General features: G+C 63.1%; 3 protein-coding genes across 12 annotated transcripts; 1 reads left to right on the forward strand and 2 right to left on the reverse strand.

Moving 5' to 3' along the window:
- Positions 1 to 8: 8 nt before the first annotated feature.
- CFAP119 (cilia and flagella associated protein 119) lies at positions 9 to 3409 on the reverse strand. Of its 10 annotated transcripts, XM_062180229.1 has the most exons (9): positions 2822 to 3407; positions 2500 to 2531; positions 2040 to 2105; positions 1794 to 1963; positions 1239 to 1309; positions 1010 to 1126; positions 870 to 930; positions 708 to 794; positions 9 to 246 (listed from the first exon to the last, which is right to left on the reverse strand). In XM_062180229.1, exons 1-9 carry the CDS (start codon positions 2888 to 2890, stop codon positions 68 to 70), a joined length of 852 nt encoding a protein of 283 aa, XP_062036213.1. In that variant the 5' UTR covers positions 2891 to 3407; the 3' UTR covers positions 9 to 67. The 10 variants fall into 10 exon arrangements, with proteins under 10 accessions (XP_062036213.1, XP_062036215.1, XP_062036212.1 ...); XM_062180231.1 differs by lacking the exon at positions 708 to 794 and having other exon boundaries at positions 2822 to 3408; XM_062180227.1 differs by having other exon boundaries at positions 154 to 794; positions 2822 to 3409.
- A 21-nt stretch (positions 3410 to 3430) lies between these two features.
- RNF40 (ring finger protein 40) lies at positions 3431 to 14794 on the forward strand. The gene is made up of 20 exons (XM_062180219.1): positions 3431 to 3533; positions 3643 to 3845; positions 4195 to 4362; positions 4496 to 4637; positions 5203 to 5409; positions 5955 to 6076; positions 6180 to 6326; positions 6419 to 6493; positions 6977 to 7096; positions 7183 to 7362; positions 7468 to 7603; positions 8375 to 8496; positions 8583 to 9004; positions 9094 to 9211; positions 9316 to 9465; positions 9634 to 9846; positions 9931 to 10056; positions 10930 to 11070; positions 11155 to 11256; positions 13615 to 14794. Exons 2-20 carry the CDS (start codon positions 3714 to 3716, stop codon positions 13789 to 13791), a joined length of 3000 nt encoding a protein of 999 aa, XP_062036203.1. The 5' UTR covers positions 3431 to 3533; positions 3643 to 3713; the 3' UTR covers positions 13792 to 14794.
- Positions 14795 to 16860: 2066 nt separating this feature from the next.
- On the reverse strand, positions 16861 to 24928 carry ZNF629 (zinc finger protein 629). Its single transcript, XM_062179990.1, has 3 exons — positions 24730 to 24928; positions 22388 to 22495; positions 16861 to 22227 (listed from the first exon to the last, which is right to left on the reverse strand). The coding sequence occupies exons 2-3, from the start codon at positions 22458 to 22460 to the stop codon at positions 19697 to 19699; spliced, it is 2604 nt and encodes an 867-aa protein (XP_062035974.1). The 5' UTR covers positions 22461 to 22495; positions 24730 to 24928; the 3' UTR covers positions 16861 to 19696.
- Between the last annotated feature and the right edge of the window lie 1412 nt (positions 24929 to 26340).

Consider the following 26340-nt stretch of genomic DNA (forward strand, 5'->3'; position numbering starts at 1 on the left):
TCAGGAGGGATGGGCGAGGCACGGGGCTGCTCTGGCCTTTATTGGGGGAATCAAAAAAGCTGCGAGCTCACTTAGTTTTATTTTTGCCTTTGCCGGGAGGCGGCTGGAAGGGCCGTTCCAGCATGGTCAGCTTGCTGTTGAGCCTGTCCTCGCTGGCCTTGAGCCGCTCTTCCACCAGCTGTTGGAGCTGCCCCAGCTCCCTGCTCAGCTGGGTCTTAATGTAGGCGCGGAGGACGGAGACCTGGCCTGCGGGGTCGCCAAGAGGGGGGCAGGTCAGGAGCCATGCTGTGTGGGTGCGGGGGACCTCACCCCACCCCCCAGGGGCCCACGAAGATGGCGCTGCGGCTGGCAGGCAGGAAATGCCAGCCAGCCCCTCTGAGAGACACTGGGGCCGAGTGGCCAAGCTGGACTTGCGGCATGAAATTCTGATCGCCGCTCAGTAGCTGTGTTATTTCACCTTCCTGCATGGAATGTGTGGATACAAGTGGCAGCTGTCATTCAGTTCACAGCTTGAAGAGGTGGATTAAATGAGTTGGACAGAAAAGACCCAAGATGTGGCATCCCGGCGTACAGAACTGCCAAACGTGCCAGCGCTGCTGTGTAAGGAGCCATCTGGGACAAAGACCCGACTGGCAGCACAGCCTGAAATCCTGATGTCTCACGCCGGCGCGCAGCCACACGACACCCCAACCCCCTCAGGTCCTCACTGGGCTCTTGCTCTGGCTGGGCCTCTGTCTCCAGCTCCTCCTCCTGCGGGGTGGCTGCCTGCTCCTCTGCCTCCTCACTCTCTTTCTCTGCCAGACAAAAGCAAGAAGAGCCTCGCTCGGCCCGCCCTGGCCCCGCCCTGGCCCTCTCGGTACCCAACTTACGCTCTGCCCAGAGCTTGGGTGGCTGTAGCCCTATGTAAGTCAAAGATAGATCCAGCCGCACCTGGGCAGAAAGGGGAAGAGGAGGCTGTGAGGCCGGGCTGGGGCGGGCAGGGTGGCTCCGCACAGCCCATGGCCGGTACCTGGGGTGTAAAGGCGTATTTGTAGAGCTTGAAGTGGCGGAAGTACGTGTTGACCACGTAGTCCGCCACGGCCAGCAGCTGCTCCTCCTTAAAGAGGTCGATGCTGAAGGGGGGCCGCTGTGGGGAGGCTGCAGGTTAGAGCACTGCCCCTCCCAGAGCCCACGTGGCCTCCAGGGCTCGACCTCGTGGGGGTGGCAGGGAGCTGCAGGTTCCATCCCAAGGCACTGACCCTGATGCCATGGCAGAAGAGGAGGCTGCTGAAGTAGCGGTAGCATTCCTCCACGTTGCCCAGGGGGGTTGCTGGTGGGGAGAGCAAGAGCAGCAGTGAGAGGCAGCGTCATTCCCTCAGCCGCTGCCGAGTGAGCAGGCAGCCTCCGAGGGGGCGGGGCCGGCCCACGTCCTGGCTGGCTTCCGAATCCAGCAAGCACCCTAGTCGCTGTGCACTGTTGGGGCACTGCACAACGCAGACCGAGGGCCTGCCCCCAGCAGCTTCCATTCTAGTGGAAGCCATGGACCGTGAAGCCAGAAATGGATCAACTGCAGCCGTCGCTCAATAGTCTGGAGAGAGGGTGGCAGTAAAGGAGGGGCAGGGGAGGCGGCACTCCAGGTACATCTGCAGACATTATTTCTCGGGACAGTCCAGTGCAATCAGGATTTTCGGCTGAATCCTTCGGTCCCTGATGAAGGAGTAGCTGTGTGGGCTAACAGCAGTAATGGCAGAACAGATTCTGGGTGGCAATGCTCCGCTGTGGTCACTTGGGGCGGCCCAGCCGCCGCCTCTCACCAGTGCAGGCCTTGTGCAGCTCCTGGAGCATGGCACACACCGTGGACGTCTGCTCTAGCGAGAAGCCCTGCTGGCGGCAGAAGGTGAGTGCGTGGTGGAAGAGATCGAGGACGATGGCATCCCGCAGGCTCTGCGAAGGCTGGCTTAGCCCCAGCAGCTCAGCCAGCAGCCTGCGTGGGGAGTGAGGGCAGCGGGAGCCAGCATTTCCTCACGTCCTCCCAGCCCCGCCCCCGCCCGGGCCCATACTTCCGCATCTCCTCCGTGCTCGCTGTCTTCTCCAGCCGCTGCATGGAGTGGATGTCCAGGTACTTCCTGTCACGGGGAAGAGAGGGGACCGAGTACTGATGTCTCCTGTCAGAGCATCAGGTTGGCTGGCAGGAGACCTGAGTTTGAGGTTTGGCTCTGTCACTAACGTGCACCTTAAGCAAGTCACTTCCCTCTGTGGCCTGGGGTTAGGAAACCTGTGCTCAGCCACAGATGACCTAGGTCAGTGCGGGCCCCACTGGCCCCATGGCAGCTGCGATATTCTATCCACAGCCTCGGTCCTTGGCGCCTCTTTGAGCTGGGAGGTTACAAGGCTGTGTGCCGGTCACTGAGTGAGTCGTGGCATCTCTGGCCTCAGCCTTCTCCTCCGAGCAATGGGAACGGCGCAGTTGCTGGGAGGAGGCACCGGACTCCCCCTCCCCCCCAAGCAGCTCTCACTCACCACATGCAGATCCGGGGCTGGGGCAGCGGCGGCTGCGGAGAGAAAGCAGCTTGGGAGGGGAGAGCTGTGCCGTCTGCGGTCCCTAAACCCTGGTCGGTGGCCAGTGCCTAGCGGGCCCGAACGCGCTCTAACTGGCCGCGTCCAGGCAACGCGGTCGGGGCTGGACTTCGTGGATAGCGTTATCCACGAACACATTCACAATCGGGGGCACAAATCCCCCACCGCTTTTCACCAAGGCAGCCCGGGAGAGTCTAGAACAGGTGGCGCCCCGCCGGAGGGCCTTCTGTGAACTTTCACGAACGGACCACTGCGTCGCCCTCACCGGGAACAAGTTGGCTGCGGGGTCTTCGTCGGCCGCCGCGACCGACTCGGTCCGCACACCCGTTTCCATCTGCACCGGATCCACCCCCGGAGCTGAGATCCTTCTGTTCAAGCTCCGGCTGGGATCGGCCGGACGTCTGGCTGACGGGTGCCGTTGCTCCCTCGCGCCGCCCGCGGTCTGGGACAGCCGGGTCTCCAGCAGCTCTCGCCAAGGCCCGGCCCCCTAGCGACGCTTCAGCCAATCTACACCGGAGAGACGCTGGATGCAGCCAATCCGCCGGGGAGGGCGGCTCCTTCCGTCTCCACGGTGACCGTTGCTAAGGGGCCTTGTGGAAGAAGACGTAACGTAGAAAATGCACGCACACGCCAACCAGCGCGGGGGGGGGGCGTGCGCATGCGTGATAAGTTGCAAGCACCCACCTGGGTGCCGTCTCGCCAAAGTTGGGACCAGCAGGATTGTCCTGAGGGCTGGAAAGTGAGTGCGGTGTCAGTTACCATGGAAACTGTCTACTGGCTAATCGCCGGGAGAGAGAGAGGGCGTTCCGGAAGGAACCCAACCACGCGAGAGGCAGGGCCAAGCACGACCCATAGAAACAGGAAATAGAGGAGGTTCGCCACATCCGGCGCGGCTCCTGGCGCCTGCGCGCTGCGGCGGGGAGCCGGTGACGTCCGGTGGAATCCAAGATGGCGGCGCTAGGCTGAGCCTGCCGTCGGTAAGGGTGGCGGGGCCGGCGGGGCGGGATCCGAGCGGGGTGTCTGCGCGGGGGCCGCTCCGGGCCGTGGCGCGCCGCCGCTCCCACGTCTCTGCTCTGCCTTCTGCAGGGGAAGTGCCGCCTCCGCCCGCCTGACGCCCCTCGGGGCACCCTGCGCCGCTCCCCGTCCCCGCCGCGGCCATGTCCGGGCCCGGCAACAAACGCGCCGCCGGCGACGGGGGCTCGGGGCCCCCGGAGAAGAAGCTGAGCCGTGAGGAAAAGACCACCACCACTCTCATCGAGCCCATTCGGCTCGGGGGCATCTCCTCCACGGTTCGTGGGCTCTTGCCACCGCCCTCAGAGCTGCCACACTGCTGCCTCTTGTGCTTCGCCCAAACCGCCCGGGCTCCTGCTCCCAGCTCCCCGCGCGAAGCCAGGTCCACGTGGAAACCCAGGACACGGTGCCCCGTCTGCGCCTCGCAGATAGGAAATGGGTTGCCAGAGGGCGCTGGCCTCTGAGTTGGAACGGGACGGCGGCAGGAGTAGGCATTTTCCCCTGTGGGCGCCTAGAGTCGCTCTGAATCGTGTTAAACAGTTACGGCCGTCCCCGCCCCCCTCCCGGTTCCTCTCCTATTTGCGATCCGTTTCCGGGTGGTCAAGCCTCTGTGTTGTGTGTTGGTAGGAGGAGATGGACTTGAAAGTTCTTCAGTTCAAGAACAAGAAACTGGCGGAGCGTTTGGAACAGAGGCAGGCCTGCGAGGACGAGCTCCGCGAGCGGATCGAGAAGCTGGAGAAGCGCCAGGCCACGGACGATGCCACCCTCCTCATCGTCAACCGCTACTGGGCCCAGGTCCGTAGCCTTGTCCGCCCTCTGAGACGCGGCCATGCTCCAGCCGCCCCTCATCCCGTTGCCGGCCGGGAAAGGAGCCCAGTGGCCGGCCGCAGCGAGGGAGCCCTAATCTGTGGGTGCTTTATCGCTTCAGCTGGACGAGACTGTGGAAGCCCTTCTGCGTTGTCATGAGAGCCAGGGCGAGCTGTCTGCAGGAGCGGAGGCACTTGAGACGCAGGAGGGGCCGCCGCGCGATGGGACCCCTCTCCCAGAGCCGGGGACGTCGGAGCTGAGGGGTAGGGCCAGAGCCCTGGAATCTGGGGTACTGCCGTTCTGGGAAAAGATCTAAGGAGGGGGTTCTGGTACGGGGGCCGCTGAGTGTCCTCACCTCCCTCTGCCCCGTGGGCAGCAAATGGCTTTGGCATCTTGACTCGCTTGGTTCGCAGCGAGTTTATTTTTGTTTTGCCGCCCGTGAATTTGAAAGTCTTATGTGTTGGCTATGTGCTTAGCATTGTTCCAGACGCGGAGAAATCAAACAGGGAAGGAGTGGTCATAAGTCACAGTAAGGAAAAAGTATGGAGGCCCCTGAAAGGGACAGTGCATGCGTGTGTGAGTGTGTGCGCGTGTGTGTGTCTGCCTAGATTGCAGAGGTCCCCCTAAGGGACGGATGTGACAGCTCTTGTGGACATGGCTTGGCCTCCCTGAACTTGTGTTGTCTCGCTTTCAAGGTGGCACGGCCGTGCGCTGTAGGTTGCGTTCAGGGGCCAGGGGAGTGTTGACAAACTCAGTCTGGAACTTGGCAGCAGTTAGCGGGGATGACCGTGACCGTGACCCTCCTAAGGGTCTGTCCCTCCTTCCCAGAGCCCCTGCCGGCGCAGCTGCGGCCCCCTCTCAGCGAGCCAGCCTTGGCTTTTGTGGTGGCCTTGGGTGCCAGCAGCAGTGAGGAGGTGGAGCTGCAGCTACAGGGCCGGATGGAGTTCTCCAAGGCAGCCGTGTCCCGGGTGGTGGAGGCCTCAGACCGGCTACAGCGCCGAGTGGAGGAACTGTGTCAGCGGGTGTACAGCCGAGGTTGGTTTGCCGTGGGCCTCCCCACAGCTGTCCCTCCCCTCCTGTATCTCTATGCGACCCCATGCCCCCAGCCCATGGGCCGCCAGAAGTCCACAAGGAACAGATCAGCCATGTTTTCAGGAAAAAGGGTTAGGTTGTCCATGGGGGTTTCAGTTTGATTCTTGCAGTTAAACCCTCAAGAGCTTGGCTGGAGGAGAGGGTGGTGGTCGGGCAGCCCCCTTTCAGCTAGGGACCTCTCTGGAGCTCCTTGCCCAAAGCTCACTGGCCACTGGCTGATCCACCCAGCGCAGCTGCAAACGTCCGCGCTCGGCAGGTGGACAGGCTCCTCCCAGCCTTAGTTTTGCCTCCCTAGCCTGGGCGCTCTGGGCAAATGACCGCCCTTCCTGAGCTGGTTTCTTCCTCTGGCGAGCGGGGATCAAGACTCTGTCATAAGAAGTTGAGAAGACAGCTGGTGGATCGTGCTGGGCACATGGGAGACTTCAGATGAGTTAGTGCTTTGCCCCCTTGCGCTGGGCTTGGCTTTTACCTGGGCCCTGCTTTCCCAGGGGACAGTGAGCCCCCCAGTGAAGTGGCTCGGGCTCGCACCCGGGAGCTAGGCCGGGAGAACCGGAGGCTGCAGGACTTGGCCACGCAGCTGCAGGAGAAGCACCACCGCATCTCACTGGAGGTGGGCGTTGGAGCTGGGCTCTTGGTTGGGATGACAAGCATGGCTGGGGTCGGGTAAGGGTAGGGGGCAGGGCCACCCATCTGCCTCCTCCCACACCCCCCAGTACTCCGAGCTCCAGGATAAAGTGACATCAGCAGAGACCAAGGTGCTGGAGATGGAGACCACGGTGGAGGACCTGCAGTGGGACATCGAGAAGCTGCGCAAGCGAGAGCAGAAGCTCAATAAGCACCTGGCGGAGGCCTTGGAGCAGGTAGCCGGGCTGCTGGGCCGTCAGCACTGCGGCTGGGCACTGGAGGCCCTGGGTCCTCCCATTCACCCCAGTCATCTCTGTGCCCACCGCAGCTCAACTCCGGCTACTACGTGTCTGGGAGCTCGTCGGGTTTCCAGGGGGGCCAGATCACGCTCAGCATGCAAAAGGTGAGCCGCGCCGGCCCTGCTGGCCTCCCAGAAGTCCCTTCAGCAGGGAGGAGAAGCCTCGCTCCCCGAGGCCGTTCCCCGCCATTCCTGCCGCTCTGTCAGTCATCAGGGGATGGTTCCTGAACACTGCGTGCTGGGGACCCAGGCACATTGGAGAGAATAAGAGCGCAAAGGTTCTGGTTGGGGAGAGAAACGAGAAATAAGTCCCACGAGGAAAAAGCCCAGGAAAGACAGCAGGGGAGTACACGCTGGCGCTCCCGCGTTTTGGGAATGCCTCCCTGTCTCGCTGTCAGTTAAGCACCTTAGGGGACAGTGTTCCGTGATCCCCTGAGATGTTGAGTGTTCTCTAGGGCGCCCCTAGGCGGGTCCTCGATGGGGGGCTTCCGAATCTGTCACTGCCGCTCTGCTGGGGTGGGTGTGGTGTGAACGAGTGGATCCTGCCGCCTGACTTGGCCCTGCCCGCTGTGCCCTCCTGCGCCTTAGTTTGAGATGCTGAACGCAGAGTTGGAGGAGAACCAGGAGTTGGCCAACAGCCGCATGGCGGAGCTGGAGAAGCTGCAGGCCGAACTTCAGGGGGCTGTGCGGACCAATGAGCGCCTCAAGGTGAACTGGGGTGGGGCAGGGGCTGAGGGGGGCCTGGGCCTGCGGAGTCCCTTTGCTGAGCCCGCATTGGGCCTCCGTGCACCCAGGTGGCCCTGCGGAGCCTCCCGGAGGAGGTGGTGCGGGAGACGGGGGAGTACCGGCTGCTGCAGGCCCAGTTCTCGCTGCTGTACAACGAGTCTCTGCAAGTGAAGACGCAGCTGGACGAGGCCCGGGGGCTGCTGCTGGCCACCAAGAACTCCCACCTGAGGCACATTGAGCACATGGAGGTGTGGCCCTGGAACAGGCCTGGGGGCTGCGCCACTAGGACTCGGGGTTCCCGTGTGCTTGCCCTGGGGTCGTACGGGTCCCAAATGCCTTCTCCCCCCGCACAGAGCGACGAGCTGGGGCTGCAGAAGAAGCTGCGCACGGAGGTCATCCAGCTGGAGGACACGCTGGCCCAGGTGCGCAAGGAGTACGAGATGCTGCGCATCGAGTTTGAGCAGAACCTGGCGGCCAACGAGCAGGCGGGTAGGTGGTGCCCACGGGGCGGAGCGGGGCCTCATGTGGGAGAGCCGGGCCCCCTGGGCTAGGGCTGCTCTTATCCAGATGTCCATCACAGAGCCCCAGCCTCCTGGGCAGAGCGAGGCTGGCACCGCCTGGCCACAACCAGCAGAAGTGGCTGCCACAGCACGTGTAGCCACGACAGGCGCTGTCAGTCCTGTCTGTGCCGCCCTGGCTTCTGGCGTCTTCTGTCAGATGCTCGTTTTACAACGGTCGCTGAATGCCACCCACGAGCCAGGCCCTGGTCTAGGCCTTAAACCCCAGTGAGCGCCAGTGAGCAGAACAGTTCCCCAAGCCTGTTGTGGCACGCTGTTGTCGTAGGGGAAGACAGCCAGAGGGTGGGTGTTAGCCAGGGAGAATACGCCAACGAGGAGGGAGGAAGGGTCTCTCAGGAGATGTCTGGAGGAGGTGCGTTGCCCAGAAGAGGCCTGGGCAGTGTAACTGACACAGGGCCCCTCGTGCTGAAAGGGCAGCCGCTGCCTTCGTGAACTGTGTGGTTAGCAATTCCATCGAAGGAAGTTTGGAGCTATTTAAAAACCTCCATTAGCAAAGGTAACAGGTCGGCAGTGCTGGTTGCTCCTGGGCGGGTTTCCTTCGGTGAGGTCATGTGCTGTGTAACCCACCCCACCCCTTGCACAGTGGCCCTGGTGGCTCTGGCTCTGCCTCCTCCCCCACTGAGGGGGTTGAGATCCCGACCTGGGGACCAGCCTGACACTCTTGACCCTGACCTTCTTCCAGGCCCTATCAACCGGGAGATGCGCCACCTAATTAGCAGTCTGCAGAACCACAACCACCAGCTCAAGGGCGATGCCCAGCGATACAAGCGGAAGCTTCGAGAAGTGCAGGCTGAGATCGGCAAGGTGAACAGGGGCTGCCTGCGGAAAGCCTTGGCTAGACCTCACCGAGCCCGGTCTCACCTCATCCCTGTTCCCCTCTATCCTTGCAGCTCCGAGCTCAGGCCAGTGGCTCTGCCCACTCCATTTCCAGTCTGGGCCACCCAGAGGACTCTGGCCTCAGTGCCCCTGCCCCAGGGAAAGAAGAGGGTGGGCCAGGCCCCATCGCTACCAACAGCAGGAAGGAGATGGCTTCGGTGCCCGGTGCCACCACTGCTACCTCCTTGAAGAAAGAGGAGCTGATTTCCCCTGAAGACGATGCCCAGGCCCTAACTCCCGGGGCGCAGGGCCCCTCCTCCCGGGGCCGAGAACCCGAGACCAGGCCCAAGCGGGAGCTTCGGGAACGGGAAGGGCCTGGCCTGGGACCTGCACCTGTAGCTTCAGCTCTCTCCAGAGCCGATCGGGAGAAGGCCAAGGTGGAGGAGGCCAAGAGGAAGGAGTCGGAGCTACTCAAGGGTCTCCGGGCAGAGCTCAAGTGAGGCCCTCCCCCTGCCTCCTGCCTGCTGTCCCTGCCGAGTGGCCGCCAGCCCCGCCCACCGGGCCCTCCTCCTGTGTCTCCCCCAGGAAGGCCCAGGAAAGCCAGAAGGAGATGAAGCTGCTACTGGACATGTACAAGTCCGCTCCCAAGGAGCAGCGGGACAAGGTGCAGCTCATGGCCGCTGAACGCAAGGCTAAGGCTGAGGTGAGGGCTGGTGGGGCCTGGGGGACACAGAGGGGCCGGCCTGCCCTAGGGCGCTGTGGCAGCAGGAAGCGGCACCCAGAGCTCCCTCATCATAATGGCCACAGGTCGATGAGCTAAGGAGCCGCATCCGGGAACTGGAGGAGCGGGATCGGAGGGAGAGCAAGAAGATGGCGGACGAGGACGCCCTGCGCCGCATCCGGCAGGCAGAGGAGCAGATCGAGCACCTGCAGCGCAAGTTGGGCGCCACCAAGCAGGTGCGACCGTGGCGCTCCCCTGGCTAATGAGTGCTGGGACTCCCTCAGCCCCCTGCAGAGGTGGCCCCTCACTGCCTCTGTTCGCACTGTAGTCCTTGGCCACGGTTTCCTGTGGTTCCCCCCGTGTCCATCTGCCGTGTCCTGTCTCATCCCCGGCCCGCGCTGCAGGAGGAGGAGGCGCTGCTGTCCGAGATGGATGTGACGGGTCAGGCCTTCGAGGACATGCAGGAGCAGAACGGGCGGCTGCTGCAGCAGCTGCGGGAAAAAGACGATGCCAACTTCAAGCTCATGTCCGAGCGCATCAAGGCCAACCAGATCCACAAGCTGCTGCGGGAGGAGAAGGACGAGCTGGGCGAGCAGGTGCTGGGCCTCAAGTCCCAGGTACGGCCGCCCCTTGCCCGAGCCGGGGGGCGGGGGAGCGGGGGAGGCTGGAGCTCCGCGCCCTGAGGCCTGCCCCGTCCGCAGGTGGACGCGCAGCTGCTGACCGTGCAGAAGCTGGAGGAGAAGGAGCGGGCCCTGCAGGGCAGCCTCGGCGGCGTGGAGAAGGAGCTGACGCTGCGCAGCCAGGCCCTGGAGCTCAACAAGCGGAAGGTGAGGCTGGGCCCCGGCCGCCGGCTCCCAGCCTCCCCTGGGTGTGTACGGAGAAGCTGCCGGGAAAGGCCCGGGGAGCCCTGCACCGCCTCGCCTCACCTGGATGCCAAGCCTGCCCTGCCTGACCCACTGGTCACGTGTTAGTCTCAGCCTAAGAAGCCTACCAAGATGTGCGTGGTGCTGTCCATGTTTCCGAATTGGACAGACAGGTGTAGAAGGGTCAGTAGACTTGCTTAAAAAAAAAAAAAAAAAAAGGAAAGTGAAGCCAGGAGGCCCAAGTCCCCATGGTTCCAGAGCCCACGTTCTGACCACTCGTAGGTTGGCTGCAACATAGGAAAGATCTAGTCCGTGTTCACGTCTTTAGAGTAATACCGGCTTTAACCTTCCTCTTCCTGTCCGTTGTGTTCTTCTCCAGTGAATCCATTCACGTAAGCAGTATTCCTTATGTCCCTGCGAAAGCGGTGGGCACGAGAGGGACTCTGCCTTCCGGGCAGGCCTGGGACCGCGTCTCCAGGGCAGTAATCCCCCAGATAAATAACGGTGCGGCAGGTCACAGTTGGTCTTAAGAAGGAAACTCGGGTGTGGGGCAAGGGAAATCTGGGTTTGTCGGGGCGTGGCACTGGAGCTGAGACCTGTGGGAGTGCCGTGTGTGTGTGTGTGAGTGTGTGTGAGTGCATGTGTGTGTGAGTTGAGGGGAGCAGAGAGAAGAGCGAGATCGCCATGCTGGCAGGAGCTGCGGATCAGAGCATAGGAGGCGAGGGCCAAAGGATCGGGAAGGCAGGACCGGCTCCGGCGTAGACGGCGCTGGGACGTCCGACGCAGGCTCAGGTGGACGGCGGCTCCACGTGCCCCTCCTTGTCCCACCCACCTCAGGCTGTGGAAGCGGCCCAGCTGGCCGAGGACCTGAAGGTACAGCTGGAGCACGTGCAGACTCGGCTGCGGGAGATCCAGCCCTGCCTGGCGGAGAGCCGGGCTGCCCGTGAGAAGGAGAGCTTCAACCTCAAGAGGGCTCAGGTGCGTGTGTCCGGGAGGGCGTGGGCATGGGCACCTGTGGGCCCGAGGACTCCTGCACTGAGCCCGGCCCCTCTCCTGCCCCAGGAGGACATCTCCCGGCTGCGGCGCAAGCTGGAGAAGCAGCGGAAGGTGGAGGTTTACGCCGACGCCGACGAGATCCTGCAGGAGGAGATCAAGGAGTACAAGGTGGGGCCGCGGGGCTGAGTCGTGCCCCCCAACCCAGCAGTTGTAGATGAGAGGGGCCCTTGGGATTGAGGCGGGGCAGCAGCACCTGGGAAGGTGACTGGAGAGCCGGCTGAGCATTGGACACGGCTCACGGGCCTGGCCAGGTGAAGGCCGGCAGGGCCGAAACTGACTGGTAACCCCTCGGTACCTGTGTGCTCTCGGTGAGAGCTGATGCCATCGATGGCTCTGGGGAGCTCGGGCTCCCAGGTAGGGATGTCCCCCAAGGCGGCCTGCAGAGTGGATCAGGGTTGGTGCTGAGGAGTGGGCATGAGAGGGCTCAGGCAGAGGGAAAGGCAGGTGCAGGGCGTGGGGTGGGGGAGGGCAGGTTGGGAGGCGGTGTGCTGGACAGCGGGGCTGGGCTCGCAGCTCATGGCTGGAGGCGAGCGTGTGGGGGCTGCAGAGCTGCAGAACCTGCAGGTGTGGCGAGCCCACTCAAGCAGCCGAGTGTGGAGACGTCAGATTTTAACCAGGAGTTAAAGTGGAGTGGGCTGGGGCTAGGGCAGGTGAAGACTGAGGCAGGGTAAGTGCTGGGCGTCTGCAGTCATTGGAGCGAAACCTGACTCAGCTGAAGGTTCTGAGATGAGGAAAGGGGCCCGCCCTCGGCGGTGCTGCGTCCCGTGTGGGCACCGGTTCTCCCGGCTGCTCCACTTGCGATCCCGCTCTCTGCTGTGGCCTGGGAAAAGCTGCAGAAGATGGCCCAAGTCCTTGGGCCCCTGCACCCATTGGGAGACCCAGATGAAGCTCCTGGCTTTGGCCTGGCTCAGCCCTGGCTGTTGCAGCCATCTTGGGAAGTGGACCAGTGGTTGTAACTGACTTTTAAATAAATAAATTTAAAGGTAATGGAAAATGGAGTTAAAAGAAATTTTGGTGCAAAAATTTTTGAAATCCATTTTCCATTTCATAGAAAGTACATATGAAGAAACTGCATGGATTTCAATAATTCTCTCTAAAATAAACTTGTCTTTTAATCCATTTTGCCACAAACTTTAAAAAAAGAATTATAATTGTTATTTCAATGAAAAGCAGACAGAGCAAGGGAGCTCCTTGTCACTGATTGCCTCCCAGAGGCCCACCGCAGCCAGGGCTTGGCTGGAACAGAAGCTGAAACACAGTCCTGGCCTCCCCCTTGGGGGGCGGGCACCCAAGGACTTGAGCCATCACTGCTGCCCGCCAGGGTGCGCATCGCAGGCTGCCAGGATCCAGGAGCAGAGCGCAGAGCCCAGTGCGGGCCGCAGGCCTCCCCCACTGCCTGCCTGTCCACCACCTTTTTGAAGTGCTTGCGCGCTGCATTCAGGAGGCTTTTAGAGGCAGATCATTTGGACTTGGGGATGTATGGAGTGCGTGGGGTGAGCAGGAGGAGAAGGCTAAGGACAACTCCCGGCTTCCTGATCAGACTGGGGAGGAGCAGGCTCGGATGGGCAGCGCCGAGGGATGCTGAGCAGGATGGGGTGCGGGCTGCCAGCTGGGAGCCACAAGGAGGGCCCCTCTTCTTAGGAACCTCAAATCTTAAGTGATGGGTGGAGGAAGGGAGGCCTGTGGGGCTGGGAGGGATGAGAGTGATACTGAGGGAGCCGATGGGGGTGAAGACGAAGGAACTGAGCCGCGGGAGGGTGGTGCTGGAGCAGGGGTGAAAGGGAGAGGGGCAGGCCCCCTGCAGGTCCGGCCCCTGGAGTGGGGGGTGCCCAGTCGGGGATCCGACTGCCCTTTGAGGCTGCCTGGAAGAGGCGGAGGTGGCAGCAGGCAGCAGGGGCCCCCGAGAGGTGGAAACGTGCCGCTGGGGAGGGTGCGGAGGCAGTGGCCGGGGCTGGGATTCCCAGCAGGGCACAGGGTGAACTCTTGGGCAACGCGGAGTCGAAGCGACTGCTGTGTGCAGCTGAGGCAGGAAAGACCCTGCTGGGGGCGGGGGCAGATCTCGGGCCCGGAGACGCAGAGGGGTGTGGGCTGCACCGGGCCGTGAGGGCGGGATCGCAGACTCCTAGTGGCCCTGCTGCGTTCACCTGCGACGGAGCAGGTGCAGTGAAAAAGCTGGCCAGGATGGGGCCAGGGAGGGCGCCCCAGAGCGGGAGAGTCCAGGCTGCGTCCTTGTCCCTGAGATGGGACACCGGACAGCCGTCACTGCCCAGGTTAGAGTCAGTCCAGCTGCTTTATTCTGGTTTTGAGACCATTGGTTCTGAGCTTCAGTTTCCTCATTCGGGGGGGATTCTGTGAGGATTGGATGTAGCCGCCACGTGGGGGCTTCGCCTGGCCCACCTCCACTGTCCGCTGAGGGTCTGAGTGCTGTCAGAGTTGTTCCCCAGCTGATGCCTTTGCCTGGCTCAGGCGCGGTTGACCTGCCCCTGCTGTAACACCCGCAAGAAGGACGCCGTCCTCACCAAGTGCTTCCACGTCTTCTGCTTCGAGTGCGTGCGCGGCCGCTACGAGGCCCGCCAGAGGAAGTGCCCCAAGTGCAACGCAGCCTTTGGTGCCCACGACTTCCACCGTGTCTACATCAGCTGAACCTGGGACCCGGGACTTGGCAACACCCACGGACCCGGGGGGCTGTGCCCCCAGCCCCTCCCCATCTCAGAGCCAGCAGCCCCACCCTCTATTCTGGACCCCATGGGCCCAACCCCTGGCCACCTAGTTGGTTTGGGAGCCTGGATGAATGCTAGTGGGAGCGGGGTCAGCCAGATTCAGTTCCATCTTTACCTGAAGGTCAAGACTGCAGCCTAGGGAGCACCCCTCTGCTGGAAGGGGCTGCCAAGAGAAGCCTCAGGGGCCCCCAATCCTCCACCGAGCTTCCTGGAGGCACCTGTCCCTAAAGGGAAACTGCCTGGCCTCTGACCTTCCCTGCCCTCCAGAGGAGGCTCACTCCTCGCCTGCCCACCACCGAGAGGCAGGCAGGGCAGGGCGTCCGCCAGGGGCCCAGCCAGGCTGGCTTTACCCACCAGCCCCAGGCCTGCTGGAGGCTCCTGTCTGCTGTAGAGTTCACAGGACACTTTGGTTCTTAGGCTAAAGAGGGAGGCGGGGGGACGGACCACCTGCTTCCTCTGGGTGCTCTATGGTTGCTATGGTTACCCACTTCGTTTTGGGAGCTAAGCCATGATGGTCAGCAGTTTCTATTCTAGTCAGGCCCCTCCCCCAATGTCTACTATTTCTCAAGCCCATTTGCCCCCAACTCATGCATCTAAGCCTGCACGGGGTCCCTGGCCCTAACCCTGCTTTCATCCTGGCAGCCGTACTGCAGTGGAAGGGCAGCTTCCCAGGATGGCAGACAGACCAGCCCCAGCTGCTGGGCCAACTTCAGTCATTCCAGGTAGAGCCTCATTCAACACCCTGAGACTGAGCCTGTACCCGCCCCGCTCCCCCGTGCGGCCTGTGCCGTCCACACAGTCTAGTGAGGGGCTTGGGAGGTGGAGCTGCTGGACAGGTGCGAGGGCCTGCTGGGACCCGGAGCCTCTGCTCTACACGTGTCTTGTACAGGCCCCTTGTTCCGAATAAACCTCCAGCCCTCAGCGGAGTAGCCAGGCCTTCTGCCCTAAACATCCCCCGTCTTGGCCGCTTCAAGTGTCGCACACTTCTGTGGTCTACCCCGCCCAACGGCTAAGTTATGCTTAGAGCGAGTTGGGGGGTGGGGGTGGGCTGGGGGCCGCAGAGACAACGCATCAAGAGGCGCTCACAGGGCCTCAGCAGGAGGAGGGGCTGTGGGCCCCGCAGGCCAAGGGGGCCACGCCCCTTGCGGTCATTGGTCGTTGGGAAGGCTGGGGAGCTCCGAGCTGCATCCTGGGAAATGTAGTCCCTCGTTCGCACGTGGGGAGTTGGCGGAAAGAGAACTGGAGCCCCGGTCGTGCCGGCCAAAGGGCCCTGAACCCAGGCTGGCCGTTTTCCCGCGGCATCGCCCTCTCCCACCCTTGGACGCAAGGACCGGTACATCTCGGCGGGGGGACTTCCTTCATTGCAACCTGCCCCAGCCACGGGCCGGCGTCTCAGGGACCGTGAGCCACGTGCCGGGCGGCGCCTGTGTTCAGCGTGCTGCCGGCTCCTCGGACGGAGCCTTCGCCCAGTCGGTACTAGGACTGGCGCCGACCTGGCTTGGTGTTGGTGCTGGAGCAGGAGTCAGGGCCATGGCCACGGTGGCAGCCGCGGGTTTGTCAGCAGTTGTACCTTCTCGGGGGCCCGTAGGCTTGTCAGTGGTCTCGCCTTCGCGGGGACTCGCGGCCTTGTCCGCTTTCGGACCCCATCTGACGTCCAGACTTTCGGCGGGGCCGCAGCGGCTGGACCAAGTGGGACTGGAGACGGAAACGCGGGCTACGGTGACCTCGGGCACAGGGCTGCTGGTGGTGGGCACGCTCGCCGAGGCACGGGCCGTGGCGGGGGATGACATCGGGCCGCCAGGGAAGTGTCCCGCGGCCGAGGCCCTGCGGCAAGGGGAGGGGAGAACGCAGGATATTGCATCATAGAGACGCAGCCACTGTGGAGCGGGCGTTCCCCAGGACAGACCTCTCCATGGGTTCTGTAACTGAGTGCGAGTAACTACACCTCACCTGAGAAATCCTCCCCAGACAGACATCCGAGTGCGGGTCTTTACCCAGTAGTAAAGTAGGCAGCAAGCCCCTTTCCCAAGCCCAAGGGAACGGGATACAAGTCGTGGGCGGAGCGAGCGCTGATGCCCTGGAGCAACAGGGTAAGCTCCCAATAAACTTCGGTTTACCACGAAGCTCTCAGGTGCTGGCAGTGTCTGTCTGAAGGGCTGGTTGGGCCGCCCAGCTGGGAGGTTTGACCTTCACCAGTGGTCCCAGCGGCTGTAGAAGTCTGGGCCACCTCCCCGAGACAGTCCTGACCTTGGCTGTCCTTTGGGGGCTGAGCAGGTGCTGGCTTCCCTCGTGGAAACTTTCCATTAGCACCGGGCTGTGATTGGCTCCTGGAGCGTTTGACACGGACCACTTCTCAACCCCCGCCCCTGGGTCCTCTCCCACTCATCCCTCAGTTTTCTGTTAACAGGTCTCCCTGGGAAGGTCCATCCAAGCCCATGGCTAAGCTGCTGAGACCCAGCTCCCTCAGTCCGGTTCTTTCCCGAGCTCCGGACTTGGAGGAACAGGGAACCTGCAGGGGGCTCTGGGCCAGAGGTGTGGGGAGGCGGCTAGGACAGGCAGAGCAAGCAGGGACCTCAGGCATTCACTCGGGCTCAGGAGAGGAGGCGCTGGGAGAAGCTCTGTCAGGCCTGGGCAGGCCCGGGCACCGGGAGGCCAGGCTTGGGGGTGCAGGGCCTGCCGGGGCTCCCGCCATTCTGGTTCCCCTCGCTGACCTACTGTGGGCAAACAGCTACCCTTTTCGGAGCCTCAGTCTGGCCACAGGGTGAGGGCAGTTGGGCTGACATCCTGAGTGAGGTGACAAGCCAGGGGTCAGAGCATTGGCCTGTGGCCCCTGGGGAGGGGTGTGGTGCTTGTCAGATGTCACTCCTTTTCCCCAAGGGTGTGGATCTCCCACAGGCCAGCACTGGATAGGGGCTGTGGGAGGCTGGTTCCGGGACAGGACAAGCTCTCTGGGCTCGCTCTAGACTAAGAGAAAACAAAACGCCAGGACTATCTTACTCCCTTTATTCTCTTCAACTAATCAACATGACCACCGGTGACACAACAGTTATTAACACACAACACTCACGGGTGGGGCTTCTCTAACCTCCACGGGGACCAGTCACGGGACTGGGGCCCCCTCCCAGGAGCACCCCCACGTCTTGGTTGTGATGGTTTCAAGTCCCCCCCCTGGCCTCCCCCAATTCGGGACTCAGGCCCAATTCTTTACAGTTCCCGTCTGACCTCCAGTCACAGCAGTTTCGAGTTTCACCCCCAGCTTGGACCAGTTTCCAGTCTCCTCTCTGCTGGGCTCCTCCACGGGGCACTCGGGAAGGGGCTGGGGCCCACGCTGTGCCTTCCAGGCTCAGTGCTGGCCGGCCAGTGTCAGAGGGACTCTGGATGCCACGGCCTCCCAGCTTAATGTCTCCCAAGATGTAGCTGGCTCCGGGGAGGGAAGCACCTGGCTCAAGTTTGGGGGAGGTGGGTACGAGATACGGGGCTACACCCAGGGGCGTCTGAGAAGAGCCAGACCCCCACCAAGTCATGTCCACACCGTCCATTCTGTACCCCAGCCAGGACCCCTCAGCCCTCACCCATCCCCACCACATGCGAGCACCCTACTACATACGCTACACCCTAGTCCTCAATGTGCTACACGGACCACCGCCCCCCTGGATGGCCTCTGAGCCCCTAGGGCTCTCTTCTGGCGACAGCCCCTCAGACCTGTGTCTGGGGAAATCTGCCGTTAGCTTCCCGAAGGGGTTTGTTGCACGACTTCAGTTTCTTCCTGCTCCCAGCTTAGAGGGGGAGCATCCCCAGTCTCCCGGGGCCATCAAAAGCAGGTGCCTCCCCCTGGGCAGCGCCCTCCTCCCTGGCTCCTGTGGGCGGGGCTTCCTGCAGGTGGTAACAAGGTCTGCCCCCGCCCTCCGCCTCCCCCCCCAGAAGGCCTGCGCTGTCCTCTCCCACGGTGTTCTAGATTTCCATCCGTTTTCAGTGAGGTGATCCCTCTGTGGGGGTCGGGGCGACAATGTTCACCTTCTGAACCTCTCGCTCTGCAGAAATCCAGGTCAGCCCTCTCTGGGGGCCACCTCAACGTGGCGTCTCAGTTCCCCCACCTCCACAGCGGTGCAACCCTGAAGCCAGTGTGGGGTCTGTGAGAATTCCTTTGCCACCAGGCCGGGATGGTATCCTCACCCGTGGGGGGGTCTCCGGGGTTAGGGGTTGGGGCTCTTGTCACGTGTTTCTCTCAAGCATTCTCTCTTCAGCCAGTTTCCAGGGACACCCCCGCCCCACCCCGTCACGTGAGCAGGGCGGCTGGGACTCCCACAGTTCAGTGCGTGTGGCCCGCGAGGACAGCTGTGCTCACTCCTCCCTCCGAAGGCTTCTGGGTAGGGAGGAGAGCGGAGTCGGGGGCAGCTGGCCGGTCCCAAGGCCAAGGCCGAGATCGGGCTGGGTCATCACCGCCCCCAGAGGGCTCCGGTGGGGAGGGGGCCACGGGCAGATGGGCCCTGCGGGGCGTCCCGCACCCTGCACGCATGCGGGCTGCCTCATCCCGAGGGCGGCCTGGCCACCGGCTCGGATGAGCGGCTGAGGTTGAGAATCAGGTTGCTGGCGAATCCGAGCTGTGTTCGGCCCCTGCTCGGCGCAGCGAACGCCGCCGCGGCTCGGGCAGGCTTGGAGAAGAGAAGGCGAGGGAGCGCACCACGCACGGGGCAGGCGGCGGCAGCCGAGGGCTGGGTTCTTTGGAGGTTGGCTAGCAGCTTTTCCCCTCTCCACTGAGGACAGAATTCGAGGCAATGGGGCTGCCGCGGCAGCAGGACTGCTGGCAGTTAGCGAGACCTGAGAATGTGGCCGGAGCCGCCTCCGCCCCTGGCCGGGTGGGGGCTGGGGCAAGGGCAGTCCTGCCTGGCCGGGGGTGGGGTGGGGGGACCCTGCCGCCTGAGCTGGGATCTGCTTGTACTTGCAGCTTAACAAGCTCCCAGCGGCTGCGGGGGAGGGGGGAGCCTGGAGCTGCCTCCCTGGCTGGCTTCCATCCCACAGCTCCCCCCAGAGCAACCTAGCAGGACTCCCGCCCCCTCCCACCCCCATTTTTATGGTGGGTTCTTAGTATTCTTAAACCCGAAAGTTCTTAAGCACCCCAAACTTAGCCTTCAGAAAGGCTTGATGCTTTTTCTCCCCCATTTTTTGGGGGGTTCTTTTTTGATAAGGGATTCCCTACAAGGCTGGCTCCCGGGGCCAGGGGCTGCACTGGCCTCCCTCGGCCTGAAGTCCTCCCGGTTTCTCTAGCCCTGCTCCCAGGCCCTCTCTTCTCCCTGGGAGACAGGCCCCTCCCTCTGCTCCCCCGCCCCCAGGGGGTGAGGACAGAAGTTTGCAGAGCGAGGGGCTGGGAGCAATTTTTCTACAGCTTCTTGGGGTCACATCTCCCAGTCAATGCCATTGCGGTATTCCCTGACCCTACAGGATTTTGATAAGGATTTGGATACAGTTTTATAGGGCTGCCTAGAGACATATTGGGACCTCTTCCTACAATTAATAAGGGCTTTTATCCACTATGGTTTATAGGGTTTTTCTGCTACAGACTTAAAGGGCTTTTTGTGTTTTTTTTTTTTTCCTACATATTTATAGGGTTCCTAACCCCAACAGTTTTTCTCTACTGCCTTATTGGTGATTCCCACCCATGACCTCATAGGGGTTCTCACGGGGGACATAGGATTCCCGCACCCGGCTTTCTCCTCCACTTCTCTACAGTGTGATAGGGGTGTCCTTTCCCCACAAGCCTCTCTGGGGGATCCAGTGTCCCTCTCCGAGGAGGGCGGGAGAGAGAGAGGCCCCGGGTCCACGGAGCCACGTCACGGAGAGCTCCCTGGGTGACAGCTCCTGTGCAGGAGGAGGGCTGCGACTTCGGTGAAGCTGTCGCCACACTCGGGGCACACGTACGGCTTGGCTTCCGAGAGCGCGGCGGGGCTGTCGCCTTCCCTGTGGCTGCTGCCCCCTGTCGGGGCGGGGGCCTCTCCCTCACCTTCCTGGTCTGTGCACAGGGCTTCGGGCGCCGGCTCCGGCTCCGGCTCCGGCTCCAGGTCCTGCTCCGGCTCCGGCTCCGGCTCGGGCTCCAGCTCGGGGTCCTCAGATCTCGGGGATTTTTCTTGGGTGTGGGTTTCCTGGTGCCGAATGAGGGCCAGGCGATCGAGGAAGGCGGCGCCGCACTCGGAGCAGCTGTAGGGTCTGGCCCCCAGGGGGCTCCTGAGATGCTCCAGGAGGACGGAGGAGCTCTTGCTCAGCTCGGGACTCTTGGGGGGCTTGGCGCCTGCGTGCACTTTCTGGTGCAGCAGCAGCTCGGAGCTGAGGGCGAAGCTTTTTTTGCACTCCGGGCACTTGAAGGGCTTCCCACCGAGGAAGGGGCTGGGCCCCGCCCCCGGCCCTTCCCCTAGGCCAATCCTGTAGTCGGGGAAGAGGAAGGGCTTCTCGTTGCCGTGTGTGAGCTGGTGCTGGAGCAGCACGGCGCGATCCTGGAAGCTCTCGCCGCAGTGCGAGCAGATGTAGGACTTGGAGGAGAGCATTCCCAGCCTCTGGCCGAAGCCCTCCTGCCCCTCGGGCGCCTTAAACGGCTGCCCTGGGGACCCGGCGAGCCTCGGCGGGCAGAACTGCGGGCCTTTGGGGGCCGCGTGCGCCATGAGGGCGCCGTCGGCGTTCTTGTAGGGGTTCTCCCCGATGTGGATCCTCTGGTGCTGCATGAAGATGCCCTCGTCGTTGAAGCCCTTGCCGCAGACCAGACACTTGTGCGGCTTGGCCCCGGGCGGCGGCGTCAGCAGCGCGGGATCGCCGAGCCCCAGCAGGGAGTCGCCCTGCGCCCTGCGCGCCGGCGTCTTCCCCCTCTCGTGGATCGCGCGGTGCTGCTCCAGCTCGTGGGCCTCCAGGAAGGCCTTGCCGCAGTCGGAGCACACGAAGAGGTTCTCGTCCATGTGGGTGCGGACGTGGGTGATGAGGTTGGAGCTCTGGCTGAAGCTCTTGCCGCACTCGGGGCACTTGTAGGGCTTCTCGCCCGTGTGCGTGCGCCGGTGCTGGATGAGGTGCGAGCTGCGGATGAAGCTCTTGCCGCAGTCGGAGCACTTGTAGGGCTTCTCGCCCGTGTGGATGCGCTGGTGCCGGATGAGCGTGGAGCTCATGATGAAGCTCTTGCCGCAGTCGGCGCAGATGTAGGGGCGCTCGCCGCGGTGGATGCGCTGGTGGTTGATGAGGTTGGAGCTCACGCTGAAGCTCTTGCCGCACTCCGGGCACTTGTAGGGCCGCTCGCCCGTGTGCGTGCGCTGGTGCCGCAGCAGCGTGGCGCTCAGCGTGAAAGTCTTGCCGCACACCGGGCACTTGAAGGGGTCCTCGCGCAGGTGCGTGCGCTGGTGCTTGATGAGCGTGGAGCTGTGGCCGAAGCTCTTGCCGCACTCCAGGCACTCGTAGGGCTTCTCGCCGGTGTGCGTGCGCTGGTGCTGCGTGAGCTCCGAGCTCTGGATGAAGCTCTTGCCGCACTCGGTGCAGCGGTAGGGCTTCTCGCCGGCGTGGATCTTCTGGTGCTTCAGGAGGTTGTGGTTCTGGCCGAAGCGCTTGCCGCACTCGGGGCACTTGTAGGGCTTCTCGCCCGTGTGCGTGGCCTGATGCTGGATGAGGTCCGAGCTGCGGTAGAAGGCGCGCCGGCACTCGCCGCACTTGTAGGGCTTCTCGCCGGTGTGCGAGCGCTGGTGCTTGATGAGGTTGGTGCTCTGCGTGAAAGCCTTCTCGCACTCGGTGCACTTGTAGGGCTTCTCGCCGGTGTGCGTGCGCTGGTGCTGCACCAGGTTGGAGCTCCAGCTGAAGCACTTGCCGCAGTCCGGGCACTTGTAGGGCTTCTCGCCCGTGTGCGTGCGCTGGTGCTGCACCAGGTGCGAGCTCTGCGTGAAGCTCTTGCCGCACTCGGAGCACGTGTTGGGCCGCTCGCCCGTGTGGATGCGCTGGTGCCGCAGCAGTTTGGACCACTGGCTGAAGCTCTTGCCACACTCGTTGCAGATGTAGGGCTTCTCGGCGCCCGCCGGGCGGCCCTGCACCAGCTCTCGCAGGCTGGGTTCGCTGGCCGCCACCACCGGGGGGCTGTTCCACGTGGTGAGGGTCCCCCACTGCCAGCTGGCCTCACAGGCCTTGGTCCAGTCGGGCGGGGTGGGGACCACCTCGGGGGCTGCGGGGTCCGGGGGGCTTGGCGGGGCCTGGGGGGCCGAGGGGTCCGGGCAGGGGCTCTCCGGGGGCATCTCTGCTGTGTCCTTGAACTCTGGACTCTGAGCTGGCTCGCCCAAGATGACCTCCTCTCCGGAACTTTCCCGCTGAGGGCTGGAGTCCTCCTCTTCGTTCCCACTCTCGGCACCTACGGACAAAAAGGGAGTCTCCAGCCCTCGTCTCCCTTCAGAACTGGGGTGCCCGCGGGTGGGAGGGAGCGGGGGTGTGTGTCTGGGCTCTCTTCCCTCCCCCTCCCCGAGCGGGGGCGCTGTTGCATCAGGACCACCGGCCCTGGCTGGGCCCCTCACCTCTATCGGCATGATTCGGGCTGTGTCCTGCAGCCTGCACATCCGGGCCCCACAGCGCTGTCTCCGGCTCCATCCCAGAGCTCAGGACTGAGCAGGGTTCCGGGGACCCTAGCAGGGCGGGGGGGGGGGAGGAGAGAAAGGAGGGCACCAGGGGAGATCGTTCTGCACTTTGCTCCCCTGAACCTGTCTTGTTCCCCCACCACACCCCCTCATTCCTCACCGGTCTGGGAACCAGTTCTCACTCCAGCCCCTAACCCCCAAGGCCTGATTCCTGCTCCAGATCTTAAGATCACAGCTACACAAGGAGGTGAATTTAAGAGCGTAATTAAAAACTCATCAGCCATAACCCTTTGAACCCGGACTGGGGGCTGTGGGAGCCTCTGACACAGCAGGGGAGGCCGGCTGAGCCCACACCTCCCATGCCCAGAGGCTGAGAAACCTGTTATTTTGCTAATCAGAGGAAGCTCATTAAGACTCCAATTTTCCTCCTTAATGGGGCTGCTAATTGAGACCAATAAACCTTCCCCTTCTAAGCCCCAAAAGAATGGACGCTGGCATTTAAAGGGTTAAAAAAAGAACCCACCCCAATTTTCCAGAGAGGGCTGGAGGCCTTTGGGGCACTTTCGCGCATTATCCCAGCAAAGAAGGCTCAGGCCAGAGGTGGGGCCCGGCTTCCGCACAAGCCAAGAGGGTAGGATCGGCCGGGTGCCCACTGCAGAGACCCAGCAAGCAGGCTGTCCATTTCACAGATTAGTAGACCAACGGCCCGGGAGACCTCCCCACAGTCGCCGGCTGGGAAGTGGCCGAGCTAGGAGCACAAAGGCAGGGCTCTGTGTCTGACAGCGCGAGGTGACCTTGGGAGTCATGTGAGCCTCATACGGCCAGCCTGGCTGGCAGGAGACGAGTGACAGGAAAGGCTCAGAGGCTGCTGGCCCTGAGAATGGGTGGGACGGAGCGGTCACCCAGGCTGAGCGAGGTGGGGCTGGACCCAGCGCCTCCCGGGCCAGACCCTCACTCTCCACTGCCCTGTCTCGTCACTTCTCTTCCTCCTTGTCCTTTTAAAAGCTCTGGTTTGCTGATGCTGTATTGCAAGCTCAGGAGCAACCCCTGGCACATAATAGGTGCTCAATAAATTGTGGTGGCCGCGCGCATGAGCCCCTGACTCTGGGAGAACCCATTTGACCCCGTTTCTTTAAGGAGAGGCCAGCGACGGAGCAAGGAGGGCCGCACACAGCCAGCTGTCACTTCGAAAGCCACGAGATGACTCCAGGAGGAGGGCGCCCCACACTTAGACCCTTAAGAGAATCCCTGCGTAGGGCCAGGGCTTTGGGGGGCAGAAGGGGGGTGGATGCTGGGTGCAGGGCAGGCCAGGTGCAGACTGACGGGGAGGCAGCTGAGATACCAATGTGAAGCAAGCAGCAGCCGAACCCTGCCAAGGGGCCGCGGCACACACAGAAGCTGGCTTTGAGGAGGGAATTAATGTCTTCATCCCCTCAGCTACTTAAGCTCTGAGACCCCAGCCGCCAACCCTAAGTGTCTTTGGAGAAGTGGAAGCTGGGACCTCTAGCTGTGCTGGTGGGGGCGGCCTGGCTGCTCCCAGGAGGCCAGAAAGGTGCAAGGTGCCCCCACGGCGTTTGCTGAGGGTGGGTGAGCGCCCCTGGACCTGAATCGTCTGGAGAAATCCCAACCCGGTGGTCCCGAGTAGGAGGGAAAGGGTTAACGCCAAGGCCGACACGGAGCAGGAAAAGTAGGAGGCAAGAAGTGCCTGGAGCAGGCCCCGGCGCCCGGAACACCGGCCTCGGACCTCGGGAGCCCCACTGCGGACGGAGGGAGGAGGAGACGGCTCGGGAGAGGTGTGGGGAGCGGCCCGGGGTGACCCTGACTGGAGGCAGCGGGAATGCAGCCTCCCCAGGCCCCGGCCCCGCCGCGCCCGCGCCCCGCCAGCCCCCGCCCTCCCGCTCCACCTGCGCCGCGACCCTCGCTCCGGCTGCTGACCCCGAGCCCCGCATCCTCCCTCTCCCCCGGCCCCGGGCCCGGGACTCCCGGCTCGGCCGCCGCCGGCCACAACCGCGGCTCGCAGCGCCCGGCCCGGGCCCCGATCCCCCGTCCGCGGGCGCACACGCCCTCCCCTCCCCCACCGCCAGACCCTCGCGCCCTTCCCAGAATCCTCCAGCCCGCGGCGGCCCCCAGCCCGGCCCCCACCCCTGCCCGGGGCGGCGCGGGCGCGGGCGGGGGGCGCGGGCCCAGGCGGCCGGCGCCCGCCTCCGGGCCCCATTGTTCCCCGGCCGCTGTCCCGGGTCCTCCAGGCCACCCCCCCAGGAGCCCTGGCGTCCCCAACTCACGGCTCTGGGGGTCTGGGAAAAGCCGGAAGGCAGAATCCAGCCCCAGGGGACTTAACCCCTTCAGTGCCCTGCCTCGGGGGGAGGGGGCGGGCTAGGAGTCGAGGACTCTGGGGTCCTTCTGCAGGGGTGATTCCAGGCTGAGGACCCGGGGACCAGTTCAGGGTGACTGGGACGGAGCAGGAAGTGACCCCAGCTTCCCGGGCCCCTCTAGCCTGGAGTCAGAGCATCAGCTCTATGGGATTTAACCCTTTGCCTCCCGCAGCCTGGGAAAAAAGGGGACGGCGGGAGCCGGGAAAGTGGCTGAGGCGACGCCCCTCTCCCTGTCTCAAGGGGGAGCCGGAGCCCTGGTCCTTTGGGGCGGGGGTGGGGTGGGACCCGGGTGTCAGCGAGGGTCTCTGGAGCTCTGGCCGCTGTCCACCTCGCAGGGGACCTGCTGCCGGCGGCCTTTGTGTGGACTCATCATTGTGGGAATGGGAGGGGGGGGGTGGCGGGTGGGTGGGGGCAGGGACTCAAAATGACCTCAGGGAAATAATTCATGGCAACCCGGGTTTGGCCTGAGGAGAGACGGAGAGAGCCGTGCCCTCTACTTTTCTTCCTGCATCAGCGGAGAAGAGGGCCAGAGGCAGCAGAGAAGCCAGCCTGGGGTACCCCCCTCAGCCAGTGAGCAGTCAGCCCCTTGGGGGGGGTCGTGAGGCACCCAGCTCACAGAGGAAACCTTAAAAAATCCTGGAACACTGTAGCCCCTCCCCTGCCCCCCCCCACGCCCAGGGGGCAGGACATCTGGGCTTCCAGTTTTTTCACAGTCTATCTCATTTCCTTCTCACCACATGGGGTGAGGCAGGATGGGGTATAGGTAGGACCCCCATTTTCCAGGTGAGGAACCACGGTGTGTGGAGGCAGGGGAAGGGCCTAAGGCCCTGTTATTCTAGAAACACCTGTCCTCGCCACGCTGTGACCTCAGAAGTTGACCAAGGACCAGGCTGCCCACCCTCAAGAAGTGTGGAGGTTACTGCGTGTGTCCTGGATACAAGGTCTACTTGGCCAGAGGAACATTGCAGAAATTGCTAGATGCAGGGCCGACGCTGTGGCACAGCGGGTAAAGCTGATGCCTGCAGTGCCTGCATCCCATGTGGATGCCGGTTCAAGTCTTGGCTGCTCCACTTCCGATCCAGCTCTCTGCTATGGCCTGGGAAAGCAGTGGAAGATGGCCCAAGTGGTTGGGCCCCTGCACCCGCATGGGAGACCCAGAAGAAACTCCTGGCTCCTGGCTTCAGATTGGCACAGCTCTGGCCATTGTGGCCAATTGGGGTTGGAACCAATGGGTGGAAGACTCTCTCTCTCTCTCTCTCTCTCTCTCTCTCTCTCTCTTTCTCTGCCTCTCCTTCTCTCTCTGTGGAACTCTGACTTTCAAATAAATAAATAAATCTTATAAGGAAAAAAAAAAAAGAAATGGGAGAGGGACGTCTTCCAAGACTGGTGCGTTTATCATCGAGCCGACTGCACACAGTGGCTCCTTGAACCTTCACGACAGCTGGTGACACTGGGATTGCCGTCACCCAAGCGTAGACAGGGTAAGTCACCTGTACTCTTCAGCTGGCCTCAGAGCCACCA

This window comes from Lepus europaeus, chromosome 21 (genome assembly GCF_033115175.1).
Source record: "Lepus europaeus isolate LE1 chromosome 21, mLepTim1.pri, whole genome shotgun sequence".
Classification (NCBI taxonomy): domain Eukaryota; kingdom Metazoa; phylum Chordata; class Mammalia; order Lagomorpha; family Leporidae; genus Lepus; species Lepus europaeus.

Coding starts and splice junctions, on each gene's coding strand:
- CFAP119 (XM_062180222.1), bottom strand. CDS start 2,694: ATGTGTTCGTGGATAACGCTATCCACGAAGTCCAGCCCCGACCGCGTT. Junction 2,106..2,499: donor CAGCCCCGGATCTGCATGTG/GTGAGTGAGAGC, acceptor TCCCCGTGACAG/GAAGTACCTGGACATCCACT. Junction 1,127..1,238: donor TCTTCTGCCATGGCATCAGG/GTCAGTGCCTTG, acceptor GCCTCCCCACAG/CGGCCCCCCTTCAGCATCGA.
- RNF40 (XM_062180219.1), top strand. CDS start 3,714: ATGTCCGGGCCCGGCAACAAACGCGCCGCCGGCGACGGGGGCTCGGGG. Junction 8,497..8,582: donor TGCAGGCTGAGATCGGCAAG/GTGAACAGGGGC, acceptor CTATCCTTGCAG/CTCCGAGCTCAGGCCAGTGG. Junction 9,847..9,930: donor TGCTGGGCCTCAAGTCCCAG/GTACGGCCGCCC, acceptor CCCCGTCCGCAG/GTGGACGCGCAGCTGCTGAC.
- ZNF629 (XM_062179990.1), bottom strand. CDS start 22,460: ATGGAGCCGGAGACAGCGCTGTGGGGCCCGGATGTGCAGGCTGCAGGA. Junction 22,228..22,387: donor CCCGAATCATGCCGATAGAG/GTGAGGGGCCCA, acceptor TTTTGTCCGTAG/GTGCCGAGAGTGGGAACGAA.